The 14,926-nt window shown below is 43.8% G+C and overlaps 1 protein-coding gene across 1 annotated transcript in view; it reads left to right on the top strand.

Annotated features, from left to right (window-relative positions):
* The window catches only part of rab32a (RAB32a, member RAS oncogene family), a gene marked incomplete at both ends in the record, with an annotated part of 19,744 nt that extends 5,028 nt beyond the window's left edge, over positions 1-14,716 (top strand). The window contains 2 exons of the mRNA XM_080832991.1: positions 8,130-8,407; positions 14,567-14,716. Of these exons, the coding sequence (XP_080689117.1) occupies positions 8,130-8,407; positions 14,567-14,716 (428 nt within the window). The remainder of the gene's footprint in view (positions 1-8,129; positions 8,408-14,566) is intronic.
* Positions 14,717-14,926: the final 210 nt, after the last annotated feature.

Below are 14,926 nucleotides of genomic sequence, written 5' to 3' on the forward strand. Positions count from 1 at the left end.
ATGTGTAATAACTAAGCACTTATATGTATATACCTATAGTGTTGACTAAAAGTTCATAGGTGCAGCACGTCTTGACAGCTTCATAATGATTTATGTATTTCATTAATTGATTCAATTATCAGTCTCTCTTTGTTGTAGTTTGTCACGTCACCTACTTCAGTTTTTTAAATTCACTTTGACATTGTTAAACTATACCATAGGTCCACTGCCTCAGACACATGTTGGTCCTTGCTTGAGATCTTAGATTAAGTGACGGCTGTTGTACCATCCTCCCCAATACCAACACTTGTTTTTCTGCAAGCTAAAACATCAAAGCCATATTTCAGACCAATCAGATTTAGATTATTGTTGCAGTTTAGTTAGTAGTTACAGTTAACATGCATTGCATATTTGAAAGGAGATGATTTCATTTCTGCAATTGAGTGATCTAGTTTACAGCCATTTAAAGGTACAGTCTGCGATTCTAGTCCAATATACTCCTTAGTCTTCTAGCTGTCCGATCAGTTTTAGCGTTCGAATAAACTCAAACGAGGTGAAGATTGGCTGTTGAGCTGAAATATCAACAAACATTCATGAAACCATGAATCACAGTTTCGTCTTTACATATGAAGGGAGATTCCACACTGTCTAGCGTCCACTGACCCATGACCGAGACTGACTGCAGTGTATCTTAGCAACCGGGAAGACTATAGTTAACAGTACCAGTGCCAGCGCTATCTTCTGTGTCTTCAACATTGTATTTGTTGATGGAGGTGTCTCAGGGGGTATAGGGGACATTCACCACAGTCCAAATGCTATGTATTGTATGTTTGCCATCAGGTTGAACTGTGCTGAATACGTGTTCATTAAGCATTATGAGCAGAAAAGAATGGGCACATAAAGAATCATGTACAAACATGTACAAAAAAATAAAAATGGCTGAAGTGACACCATGCTCGTTAATGAGAATTGTGTGTGTGGATAGCATGTTTTTGTTAAGGTAAGAAAGAAAGATTGTCTTTGACAATACAGTCGGCTGCATTGTTAACAATGAACCAGTGGTGTGTGCCTGAGGGCCCTGGCCATTAGAAGTGCTCATACCAGATAGTCAACATCAGCTTGGCCATGGTTCTGGTTCTGTCTCCGGGCAACATCATCATAATCATCCTCCTCTCCACTGTGAGTACATGCCATGTCTGGTAAAAGGCCCATTTTAGATAAATAGATAGATAGATAGATAGATAGATAAATACTTTATTAATCCCGTGGGGAAATTCTGGGTTCTTGCGGCTCTCACATATTTACAATAATTATAAACAATATATACAGACATTACAAACAATACAATTCAGCTATGTGCAGTGTAGGATGAAGGATGTATGGTGTAAAGTGCATAATAATTAAAGTTTAATGGCAGCTGGGACGAATGACCTCCTATGTCGCTCAGTCCTTGATCGTATCGTGTTGAGCTCTATACTGTATATATGTATATTTAGATGTATATGTGTCCAATCTTTTTTCCATCTCTCCTTGCTCTGCATACCTGAGTCAACTCATCAGTGCTCTTGATTAACGGAAACACACTTGATTTAGATAAGCAAGATCATTATAATTAAACTGATTTTAATCAGGTGTATTAAGAGCGTGGGTAGACAGATGGGAAGAGCAGGTTCCATTAGCAGGACAGATACAGTACATTTGTGTTAGTTAAAGTTGCCAAATCAGTGGTGCCATCCTCCTTCTAAACCAGTGGTTCTTAACCTGGGTTCGATCGAACCCCAGGGGTTCGTTGAGCCACTCTCAGGGGTTCGGCAGGGGTCAAGACACACGCAGTATAGCCCGGTTCACACTAGCAATGTCGGGCGTTTGTATACATACCTACGTGTTGAATAAGTCGGATTTTATTTTAATTATTATTAATTAATTAATTATTAACCTTATTGGAGGTACTGAACCCTGCAAGCTTCATCAGTGACTTCACCGATCCCTTCGTAATTTGAAAAATAAAATTTGATTTCTTCAAACGTAGGTATGTATAAAAACGGAACGACATTGCTAGTGTGAACTAGGGCTGAACGATTTTAAGAAAAAATTGAAATTGCGATTTTTCTGGTAGAGATTGCGGTTTCGATTTCAACCACGATTTATTTTCTTTATATCAAGTTCCAGTATAAATTAATATAACCAATGAATTCCATTAAGGTAATCAGGGCTCGAAATTAACTTTTTGGCTTACCAGACAACATGACATTTTTTACCAGCCAATCATATTTTTTACCGGGCAAAATTAAACCTGCCATTTCAGACCTACTCTGACATTGTTTATATCAAACAATCTTTAACTATGATTTTAATATCATTGTTAATCACTCTCAGAATGGATTAAAAGAAATCAACCAATATTGCCCAATTGGCTGGTGACTTCCGCAACACGCGCTGTATGCTATACCCGGGAATCCTTAAAGGCCCTCCTTCACGATACAGTCATTATTTAATTTACTTTTGCATGACCACAATTTTTTAAAGCACAATCAAGAGTTGGCTATTAAAAATGTACTTCAGATGAATTAATTTAACCTCATAAGAAGCGCTGCATTAGGTCTAGGCTACTAAAAAAAAATCTAAATTAAGCTTTTAAATGACACTTATATGATAGATAAATATTGTCCAACTAACACTACAGCATGGATATTCAAAAGCTTATTATACTATAGTCTTACTGATCTGACAAAAAACCGCATTGAAAAAAACAAAGGGAAGGCAAACAGTACCTCTGCTTCACTGAAGGGGGCGTGCGAGAGCAAAGGAAAAACAACTTACCGGAGCATGACACTGTGTAGTGGGCGAAAGGCTTGATGTTATGAATACATGTGTTACACAAAATAAAATGAGCCACCTACTGCAACATGCCCTTGGTGTAGCTGTAGCTGATGTTGTGGCTGTTGTTTCTTCCACCCTAGATGTCCTCTGCACCTTTGCTTGAGGTGATGCAACGGCAATGAATCAGCACATTATTTTAGCTATCGTTTAACTGCGTTAACTTGCCTGTGGTCAACTAAGTCGGTTTCAACTTTAAAATTGCGCTCGAAATATTAGAACTTTATAACCTTTGTATTTGCCAGCAAAGTATTAGAACTTTGTATTCGCTGGCTAAATTATTGTATTAAAAAGCTATTTTTAACCATGACGGGCGCAATAGTCGGGAGATTTGCTCCGCAATGTCACTCGCCAAGTGGCGGAGCATCGGAGACAATTTAGTCGCCAGCCCAAGATAAGTAAAAAGAGTGAACACCTTTTCTTAACGGAACAAAGTCATGTCAGGGTAAGGTGCAGATAAGGGATTTTAGGGTAAGATGCAGAAGAACAACAACAAAAACCAACTGGAAGTTTTCGTTCACGAAATGCACCGTCAAACTCATGTATGGCTCGGTTGTTCTGCTTGACCACAGATCCGTATAGTTGACGCGTAAAACTCCATGTTTTTCCAGCTCATTTACAACTTTGGCCTTGCATTCTCCGTACAGCTGTGGGATGGCGACTTGGTTAAAGTAGGTGCGGGAGGCCAGAACATACCTCTTGTCCATGAGTCTTTGGTCACTGTGTTTTGGCCTCAAATCCAAAATACTGCCAAATGACCGACGTGCTGTTTTTCTTTGACAATAATTTCGTCGGCTCTGCGTCTTCTCCCGCTTCAGCCATATACTTGAAGTTGAATGTCGAGCTACACTGATTGGAGTGGAGCAAACGTCACCTGGTCACGCGCAGCCTGCAGCTTTGTGATTGGTAGCTGACACAGAGCCTTTCTACACCGGCATTGAGCATGCATGGGAATTATTGACGAAATTATTAGGCCTAGGCTATTATTATTCAGCAAGAAAAACCGCAGCTTTGACGATCCCAAAATCGTAATGCTTGAGATCGCGATTTTCGGTCGAAAACGATAGATCGTTCAGCCCTAGTGTGAACCGGGCTAAACTGTGTGTGTCTTGACCCCTGCCGAACCCCTGAGAGTGACTCAACAAACCCCTGGGGTTCGATCGAACCCAGGTTAAGAACCACTGTTCTAAACGTCTGAATAATAATGACTTTTTTTTGTTTGGGGGCTGATAACTCTCCGATTGCCTTTGAACTCGTCCAGGCCGCTCCGTTGGAAGCTGACCGTGCTGAGTGGAGCTGGGCCGGATCGGCAAACTGCATTTCAGGGATGAACTCAATTACCGCTGAAATCCTCCCTGAGGACACGCAAGCTACAGTACTCCAGTGTAATATAATGTTCCGCTTGATGCACTACACTGCCGGCACAGAAAGACATTGGAGAGTACTGACGCTTGTAGCCGATCCTCCCTGAAATTCCTGTCATATAGGAGGATAGTTGGGTAGAAATGAAATGGGTGAGGACACAAAGACCCCTTTGGTCCAATTCTTCACCCAGATGGTGAGCCGTGTGTGTGTGTGTGTGTGTGTGTGTGTGTGTGTGTGTGTGTGTGTGTGTGTGTGTGTGTGTGTGTGTGTGTGTGTGTGTGTGTGTGTGTGTGTGTGTGTGTGTGTGTGTGTGTGTGTCTGTATCTGTGTCTGTGTCTGTGTCTGTGTTAAAGAGAGAAGCATGATACAAGACATTGACCAGGGTAAAAATATATCAAACTCAAAACCACAGCACAATCGTATCCTATGCTGCTGTTTTACAGGCAGATTAAGAGTGACCATCCAGTTTGGGCCAATGAGGCTTTGTGTTTAGCTGAGACTGTCCTCTGTCATCCACATGACTGACTTTGATTTGGATTTGACTAGAGGATTTACATGCGTCAGAAATGAAACAGGAGTGTAGAGGACATCTTCCCCTGCACTGGAATAATTGTCAGCTCTCACACGGACACACACACCGTGGAGAGTAGCAGCAGTAATAATCTTCTCGCTGTGGCTTTCAGGTCTTTCTGAAAGCACAGCTGTCATGCCTGGGAGGTGGGCAGCCACATGTGTCTCTCTCTATCTCTTGTCTTTTTACATTCTCTCTTTAATCTCTCTTTCGCTGTCTTTCCAAATCCTATCTCTTCTCTCTCTCTGTCTCTGTCGCTCTCTCTCTCTCTCTCTCTCTCTCTCTAGCTCTTGTCTCTTTACATTCTCTCTTTAATCTCTCTTTCGCTGTCTTTCCAAATCCTATCTCTTCTCTCTCTCTGTCTCTGTCTCTCTCACTCTCTCTCTCTCTCTCTCTCTCTCTCTCTCTATCTCTTGTCTCTTTACATTCTCTCTTACTTTCTCTCTTTAATCTCTCTTTCGCTGTCTTTCCAAATCCTATCTGTCTCTCTCTCTCTCTTCTCTCTGTCGTCTTTACACCAGTAGATGGGATCACTGGAAGGGCTGTGTTGATTCTTGCATACCAGTTCTTTTCAAGACTTACGAGACAACACACACTGACATAGGCAGCACACACACACACACACACACACACACACACACACACACACACACACACACACACACACACACACACACACACACACACACATATTATAGTAGAGTACGTCTACACACACACACACACACACATTATAGTAGAGTACGTCTATCTTCTGAGTTTTTTTAGAGGAACTCTCCCTCTCTCTCACACACACACATCCTTTTCTGTGACAGATCCCCAGTGTGTTCACCTCAAGTTAAAGGCACTAATTTTGGAGCCTCAATCAGGAGCAATTAGAGCTTTGAGCCCCTCACTAGCAGAGAGGAAGTTAGCCAGAGACAGGGGATATGGAGACGGAGAGGGGAGCGGGAGGGAGGGAGAGAGGGAGAGATAAGAGAGAGATATGTGGGGAGGGAGGGGTAGATGATAGAGAGAGGTTGGAAAAAGGATTGAGAGAGAGAGACGAGGGATTGAGATTGAGAGAGAGAGAAGGGGGGGCAGGTAGCAGGAGAGAGGAAGGGACAGAGGTGTGGAGAGAGGAAGAGCAAATTGTTGGCGGAGTGGGGGGAGAGAGAGAGAGAGACGGAGAGAGAGAGAGAGAGAGAGAGAGACTCAGTGGTGGAGTGGAAATTGCTCTAAACCTGTCCTGTGCGTGTGTGTGTGTGTGTGTGTGTGTGTGTGTGTGTTTTATTTTAGTCGTCAGCTCTGTTGCACTCCTGGGCCGAGGCCTGTGCTTGACATGGGATGGAAGAAGCCAGAGGACAGGCGCTCAGGGAGAGATGGTAGTGTGTCAGGTCAGGGTTAGTAGGATAGGAGAGAGCGTGTGTGTGTGTGTGTGTGTGTGTGTGTGTGTGTGTGTTTGTGTGTGTGTGTGTGTGTGTGTTTGTTAAGTCAGGGTTCGTAGGAAAAGAGAATTTGAGGACAGAGAGGGAGATGGGAGTGTGTCAGGTCCGGGTAAAGAGTTTAGAAAATTGTGTGTGTGTATGTGTGTGTGTGTGTGTGTGTGTGGGTGTGAGTGTCATGGGAAGAGTCCAGCTACCTATAAACCGCCTTGCCTTAATCTCCTGGCCCTCTGTGTGAAATAGCAGCCATGGCCACTCCATACGGCAGTAATGTGTGTGTGTGTGTGTGTGTGTGTGTGTGTGTGTGTGTGTGTGTGTGTGTGTGTGTGTGTGTGTGTGTGTGTGTGTGTGTGTGTGTGTGTGTGTGTGTGTGTGTGTGTGAGTGTGTGTGTGTGTGTGTGTGTGTGTGTGTGTGTGAGAGTGTGTGTTTGTGTGTATGTGTGTGTGTAAGTAAGGCAAGCTGGGGTGAGTGGATGGATGGATGGAAGCCCTCAAAAAGGGAATCAGATCTGATGGAGACGGAATACACAGAATCTGTTTGCACATCCTTCTCACGTTGCCCTTGTCAGTTTGAAGCCATGCCCTGTGGCCTCCTGATGGCTGCTGCTATGGCTGCTGCTGGAGGGATGACACAGGAAGAGTGAGAGAGGGGGGGTTACCCTAGGGAGAGAGACCGAGAGATGGAGAGAACGAGATAAGCAGAGGGGTGTGACCTGAGACCCTCTTGTGTTGAGCTGATAAGAACTAGAGAGTGATAGAGAGAGAGAGAGAGAGAGAGAGAGAGAGAGAGAGAGAGAGAGAGAGAGAGAAAGATGACAAAGGAGAAGTTAGAGAATCAGCGATTGAGAGAACTAAGATATACTGAGAGAGAAAGACAGAGAGATGAGAGAGGACTCAGTGATTGACGACCGATGGAGAATAAGGTGTGTGAACTGATACACTGATGGAGAAGAGGAGAGGCGAGAGGGATGAGGTGATGGTGTGATTGAAGAGGAGAGGAGAGAGTGATGAGGTGATGGTGTGATTGAAGAGGAGAGGATGAGGTGATGGTGTGATTGAAGAGGAGATGAGAGAGTGGTGAGGTGATGGTGTGATTGAAGAGGAGAGGAGAGAGTGATGATGAGGTGATGGTGTGATTGAAGAGGAGAGGAGAGAGTGATGAGGTGATGGAGTGATTGAAGAGGAGAGGAGAGAGTGGTGAGGTGATGGTGTGGTTGAAGAGGAGAGGAGAGGAGAGAGTGATGAGGTGATGGAGTGCTTGAAGAGGAGAGGAGAGAGTGGTGAGGTGATGGTGTGATCAAAGAGGAGAGGAGAGGAGAGAGTGATGAGGTGATGGAGTGATTGAAGAGGAGAGGAGAGAGTGGTGAGGTGATGGTGTGGTTGAAGAGGAGAGGAGAGGAGAGAGTGATGAGGTGATGGTGTGATTGAAGAGGAGAGGATAGAGTGATGAGGTGATGGTGTGATTGAAGAGGAGAGGATAGAGTGATGAGGTGATGGTGTGATTGAAGAGGAGATGAGAGAGTGATGAGGTGATGGTGTGGTTGAAGAGGAGAGGAGAGAGTGATGAGGTGATGGAGTGGTTGAAGAGGAGAGGAGAGAGCAACAGGAAGGCAGGAGAAGGAGAGAGACACTTCAGAGCAGAGATAACACACACCACAGTCTGGGGAGAAGCTTAACTGCAATTGAATGGGAGGCACTTTTAAGAGCAACATCTTTGTTTGTTTGTTAGTTTGTTTCTCTCCCCATCCTTCTGATGTTTTAGTACATGTTTGTTATATTTGAGGAACAACTTGGTCACATTTCTATTTACCACTAGTCAGGATAAATGAGGAATTACCAAAATCGAAATTATTCTGCATTTATTTAAAAAAGAGTAAATCTAACCTCCCCCCCCGTACTTTCCCAACCCTCAGGACAGGAACGCTTTGGCAACATGACGCGGGTCTACTACAAGGAGGCGGTGGGGGCGTTTGTGGTGTTCGATGTGACGCGCGGCTCCACCTTCGAGGCGGTGGCCAAGTGGAAGCACGACCTGGACAGCAAGGTGAAGCTGGCCAACGGCAGCCCCATCCCCTCAGTGCTGCTGGCCAACAAGTGCGACCAGAAGAAGGACACGTCCAACAACGCCAGCCTCATGGACAACTTCTGCAAGGAGACTGGTTTCCTGGGCTGGTTTGAGACCTCGGCCAAGGTGGGAACGGGAGAGGGTTTTTGTGCACACACACACACACATCTTCACATATCATGAAGCCAGTCGGACAGATACACTGAGACACCCCCTCCCCCCAACCCACAAACAGACCCACATATTGTTTCCATTTGTCTCTAATATTATTATTCTTAATCACTTATAAATGAATTACACACCCTCATGTATATTAATATTTTACACACACACACACAGACACACACACACACACACACAAACACACGCGATTTTGGTCTCCCACACCTTTGCTGAAGAAGGTGGGTTAAGTGAACTCACATATTCACCTACATTAAGCACTCACTTGTTTATAATGTTAAAGCTTGACTGGAGGTTAATTGAGTGCCTGGTGTCTGACTCTCTCTCTCGCCCTCCCTCTTTTCTCTTCCTTGCCCCCTTTCCCTCCCTCTTATCTCTATCCCTCTCTCTCTCCCTTTCTTCTTTTCTCTCTCTCTCTTTACCTCTCTCTTGTCTCTTTTCTCTCTCTCTCTTGTTCCCTCTCTCTTGTCTCTTTCTCTACCTCTCTTGTCTCTTTTCTCTCTCTCTCTCTACCTCTCTCTTGTCTCTTCTCTCTCTCTCTTGTTCCCTCTCTCTTGTCTCTTCTCTCTCTCTCTCTCTCTCTCCATCTGCCCTTTGTCTTTTCAATTCAATTCAGCTCAATTCAATTCAAGAAGGCTTTATTGGGATGAGCGTTACAGCAACATTATTGTCAGAGCCACATACACTTTTTCACTACTTCTCTCTCTCTCTCCCTCTCTTTCTCTCTCTCTACTCCTCTCTTTCTCTCTCTACTCCTCTCTTTCTCTCTCTCTACTCCACTGTCTCTCTCCCTCTCTTTCTCTCTCTCTACTCCTCTTTTTCACTCTCTCTACTCCGCTCTCACTCGCTCTCTCTTTCTCTCTCTGCCCTTCGTGTACTCTCGCTCTCTTTCTTTCTCTCTACTCCTCTCTTTCTCTATCTCTACTCCTCTCTTTCTCCCTCTCTACTCCACTCTCTCTCTCTCTTTCTGCCCTTCGTGTACTCTCTCTCTTCCCCCTCTCTCTATCCCATTCTTTCTCGCTCTCTCTCCTGCTCTTTCTCTCTCTCTACCCCTCTCTCTCTCTCCCTCTCTTTCTCTCATTGTGCCCCTTGTGTATTCTCTCTCTCTACCTCTCTCCTGTGTCTCTCCTTTTTCTTTTTCTTAGCTATCTATCTCTTTTTCATTCCCTCTCTCTTTTGCCTTGTGCCCCCCCCCCCCCCCCCCTCTCTCAGTAATTGAATGAACTCTCTGGTCTGGTTATCTGTCCCTATATTTGATTAATGTGTGCTTATCTCTCATCCAAACACTAAAATGTGGACCGCATGGTCATCTATGAGTGGCGAAGTGTGTGTGTGTGTGTGTTTGTGTTAACATATCTCCAAATGTGTGGGAATGTGTGTGTGTTAAATAGTTGGTGAGGTAAGTGAATTTGTAAGTGTGTGTGTGAGTGTGTGAATGTGTGTGTTAACAAGCATCTCTGCCATATCTGTGCTTGCCCTGGGGGGGTTTAGGCTATGGGCTCTGAAAAATGCCTGGAGGTGGTTTGGGTGTTGATGTGAAAGTGAAGGGTGTGTGTGTGTGTGTGTGTGTGTGTGTGTGTGTGTGTGTGTGTGTGTGTGTTTAGCAGTAGGCCTGTAATGTGTGTGTGTGTGCTTATGTATGTCTGTGTGTGTGTGTAAACACATATACTGCCCACCAAGCTGTATCCAGGAACACGTAGCACGCTGCGTATGTTCCCTCTAGTAAGTGTCAATTAAATGAGCTAAGATAATTGCTAATGATTAGACCGCGCAGACTGTTAAGCTGTGATGGACTGCTTGCTTCAGTGTTGTTTAAGGCTTTGAGTGTGTGTGTGTGTTTGTTTCTGTGTGTATGAGAGTGTGTGTGTTTCTGTGTGTGTTAGGGTGTGTGTTTGTGTGTGCGTGTGTGTCTTTGTGTGTGTGTGTTGACTGGAGTGAATTGGCTGCTGGGCTTAGTTAGTTTTGTTGAGTGGCTGCATTAGCGGGAATCTATTGAGTACTTTGCATGTAGAGTCGTACGTGTGTGTGTAAGTGAAAGTGGTTGAATGAAAGAATATTTAGCTTGAGAAAATAATAAAACAAAGTATCATAATTGACCAATAATCCCCTTACACACACACACACACACAGACAGACACAGACACTCTCTCTTTCTTTGTCTCTCTCTCTCACACACACACACACAGAGAGAGTCTGGATAAGAAGCTGGAAGTCTTCCTTCCTCACATAGAAATCCAAACCTTAATACGCGAATGCGCACGCACACACACATACACACACAAACACAAACACACACACAAACACACACATACACACACTTCTTAGAAACCTATTCAGCCGCACACCTCATTCTCCCTTTCTCATGAGTCTACACCTCTGATGGCCTAATTTAAATTTAGAGCGAAAAAGATGAAAACACATTCCTACAAGACTTGTGTGTGGTGTGTGATCACGTGCGTATGTGTGTGAGTGTGTGTTAAGGGGACCTTGTGAACTAATAAGAAAGGCTTCCTCTGCTCTTAGAAGGATACTCCAGTCTAAATGATGCTTTTGACCTTTTATATCGCCATGTAAATCTTCTCTCCGGTACTCCACATTGATTCCAGTTGTCCAGTTGGAAAGGTTCAGCACGTGTGTGGATTTTCACTGTGGAAGCGTTTACCTTCTACCCTCTCTCTGCATTGAGGCTTATGATAATCATTTCACTTTCTGTAATGCTAATGCTAGCATAGTAGAGTCATGTAAGTATGCAGTGCTAATGCTAACATAGTAGAGTCATGTAAGTATGCAGTGCTAATGCTAACATAGTAGAGTCATGTAAGTATGCAGTGCTAATGCTAACATAGTAGAGTCATGCAAGTATGCAGGGCTATTTTGTCAAACAAAACACATTCCACCTTAATGTGAAACACATTTTCTGAGGGCAAATCAGGAAGTAATCATGCTGTAATGTGCCTTTAAACCAGCTCTGCTTATAAAACTACAACTGCCCTACAGCTGTAGTTAAATGAAACACCACTACGATACTGCAAGTCTTTCACCTCTGCCATCACATGCTCCTTCATAGCTTTCCTTCTTGCCTTTCTCCTCTTTATCTAGCAATTATTCTCTACTTCTTTCTGTCTTTTTCTTCTATCTTTCTATCTCTTTCTCTTCTCTTCCTATATAGCCTACTCCCTTCCTTTCTGTTCCTCTGTTCTCCCTTATTCCCTTGGCTTCTCTCATCCTTTTTCTCTTTCGCTTTCTCTTTGTCTATTCTCTCCTCAGTCTTTCACTTCTCCTTGCCTTCTCTTAAACCCATTCTCTCCCCCCCCCCCCCCCCCCCTTATAACAGTGTTTAAAATGACAGTACATATCAAATAACTTAGATGATCAAACTCACCCTAATAAAGACATGTAGATATATGAACTTCTCCCTCTCTTTCTCTCTCTCTCTCTCTCTCGCTCTCTCTCTCTCTCTCTCTCTCTCTCTCTCCTCTCACTCTGTCTCTCTCTTGCACACACACACACACACACACACACACTATCACTTTTGTGACCACATATGCTAGTTCCTTATTACTGAGTGTTTATTATGTGTGTGTTGTCATGCAAGAACAAACATATAGTGTGTTGTGTGTGTGTGTGTGTGTGTGTGTGTGTGTGTGTGTGTGTGAATTTGTGCGGTTTGTGTGTGCTGCATACGCCAGTTCCGGGCTGCTTGTCACCATTTTTTCCCTGGAGTATTAAGGTCTCACATGACACTCTCACAGTCACACATATGCACATGCACACACACACAATCACACTCACACAAACACACACACACTGGTTTCCTACTTTCCCCTTAAAAATGACATGAGGTTTAAACTGTCACTGAGTGTGTAACCATGACAAAAGATAGGGGCAAACAGACAGCTATGACAAAATGGCAGTAATGGCATGAGACAGGCACACACACACACACACACACACACACACACACTTTCCCCCCCTGGAATCAACGCCAAAGGATTTATAGTTTTCGCTTTTACTGAAACATCACCTCATGGTATTACGAGTTATTTTTCAAATGACTGATTTTAACACTCTAAGGTCCCAGGCCTTTTAGACTTTTCTAAGTTGTCTGACATGCCTTGATGTTTTTGTACATTTTGCTTAACTTAAAACATTGATGCACAAATGGAATATATGATTCTATTCTAGACGACCTCAGCAATAATATCATGTAAGTAAAAGGAATGTAGTAAAAAAAAGTTTAATTTAAATCAAATGTAAACATACCCTTGGAAAATCCTTGTTTCAGAGGTGCTCAGACTTTGTACATAAACACATTGTAAAGATTTATTCACAAGACTTTTTATTTCTGAGCCTTGTAAACATAGGTGTTGGCTAAACACATGTTAGTTTAGCATTCAGAAAGTATGTCTTGTTTCACTACCACATATTTATAATTTCAGAGTGTCCTGTACCATTCCTAAATCTGTGCCCCTACAAATGCATATTGATGAGTTGGTGTGAACAAACCTGTGACACCTCTCGCAAAGACAAAGGCCATATCCTAATGGCCCTAGAATGTCTTTGTGGCCCAAACCCCCTGGAGTGAATCTTGCCACATCATGACCCAATGGAGATCACTGAATCACCATCTCCTTATCATATGAATAGCTGTCATTTGCTAATGGGTGGGTCCTTAGCAGCAGAAACCCCACTCAGATACTAGAAAGTGCAACACATCAGTTCTATTCCCCTGACAAAGTGCTTATTTATTTTAAAATTTTGAACTGTATATATTATAAAAGAAAAGGGTTCAATGTTTCCGTGGTTGTTCTTTTTATGTCTCTAAGACGAAAACTCGCGGAGCTTTACATTTTTTTTGACAGAAAAATAAAAATATCCCGTACGAGGGATATAGACCTTAGATAGCTAACTGATTTTACAGTTACCGTTTCGGATATTATTAACTTTGGTTGGAGTTGCCATGCGGCTGGCCATATGTATCTGTGCTGTTTAAATACTACTGGTTGCTGTTGTGTGTGTGTATGTACTGTGTGGGTGGGGAAGTTTTGAGCGAGGAACTTGACTTCATGCTCTTCGCTCCAGCATATGGCATGTGCAGACTCTTGAGTTTGCAGTCTGTCAGATTTGACATTTACATTTACTCAATTGGCTGATGCTTTTATCCGAAGCGACTCACAAGTGAGAAATAACACTCACGCTTCAGTAAATTAGGAGATCTTGGAGTAAACGTTAAGTGCTAAATCTACTCACTATGACAAAGTGCAAGGAAGCCAGGTACGGACTTGAACTGTAACTGTGAGCTAGGCGTTTTAGGGTGTTAGACATGTTAGGAAAGGAGGTGCTACATTGAGGTATGATTGAGTTTAAATAGAAGTAGAAGTCACTCTGTTGGCAAGCATTAGTGACTTGAATTTGATGGGGATATGGACGTTTGTCCTTGCCATGATGACACATTTAAAGAACGCCCAGTGAACTCGGAATGTACTTTGCGCGAGATGCCCATTTCAGAGAGTACAGAAAGCAGGATACGGTGGTTCACCGTGTCAAAGGCTGCTGATGTATCCAGCGAGATAAGACCAAGGACTGAGATACAACTCTAGCCGCATCCAGGGTTTCTGTCAAAGACAATAGAGCCATTTCAGTGGCGTGGCCACTCTTAAAGCCCAACTGATTTGGATCAGGGAGGCCATTCCGTCAGAGGAATTCTGAGACCTGTTTGGAAACTACCCTTTCAATTGTCTAAGATGAATAAGAACGGAAGTACGAGATTGGCTAATAGTTTTCAGCTTGAGCAGGGTTGAGTGAAGGCCTTTTGAGATGGGATGGGATGTGACCTGGACCAGTCTGAATGTGGTTGGAAACGTTCCCAGAGCCTGCAAAGAGAGATAAGATAAGATAAGTCTTGGAGGAGGTTGGTAGGAGTGGGGTCCTACGGGCATGTAGTAGGACGGCTACAAGTCAGGATTTTTGTACCTCGCTCTCAGTCTCAGGCGAAGGAAGTGATGGTTAATTGTAGGTTGTGTGTGTGCATTTAAGTTCATCAGCTTTTTCTGTGTGTTTTTTTTTTTTTAAATGTTCACATTTGTGTATGTGTGTGTTCTGCAGGAGAACATCAACGTGGACGAAGCCGCCCGGTCCTTGGTGGAACACATCCTGCAGAACGACAAGGGCCTCCCCTACGAGGAGAGCAATGGCGACCGCGTTCGTCTCGAACAGGACCCTGCCGCTGCAGAGAGCAAGTCAGGCTGCTGCTAGCGACGCTGCGGAATTACGTGAAATAACAACGCACAACGGGCGCCGCTATCCCCCTCTCTGACCCCCTGACCTTTGCCCTCTGGACTCCCGAGCATGCTCAGAACGGACGAGATCTACCCTTCCATCCTGACCAGAGAGGGTGGCCTGTGTTGGAGGCGTCTGACTCCGTTATCACACTACCCACAATCCTTCACTCCAGCATGAAGTCTC

Source organism: Sprattus sprattus (assembly GCF_963457725.1).
Source record: "Sprattus sprattus genome assembly, chromosome: 2".
NCBI lineage: Eukaryota > Metazoa > Chordata > Actinopteri > Clupeiformes > Clupeidae > Sprattus > Sprattus sprattus.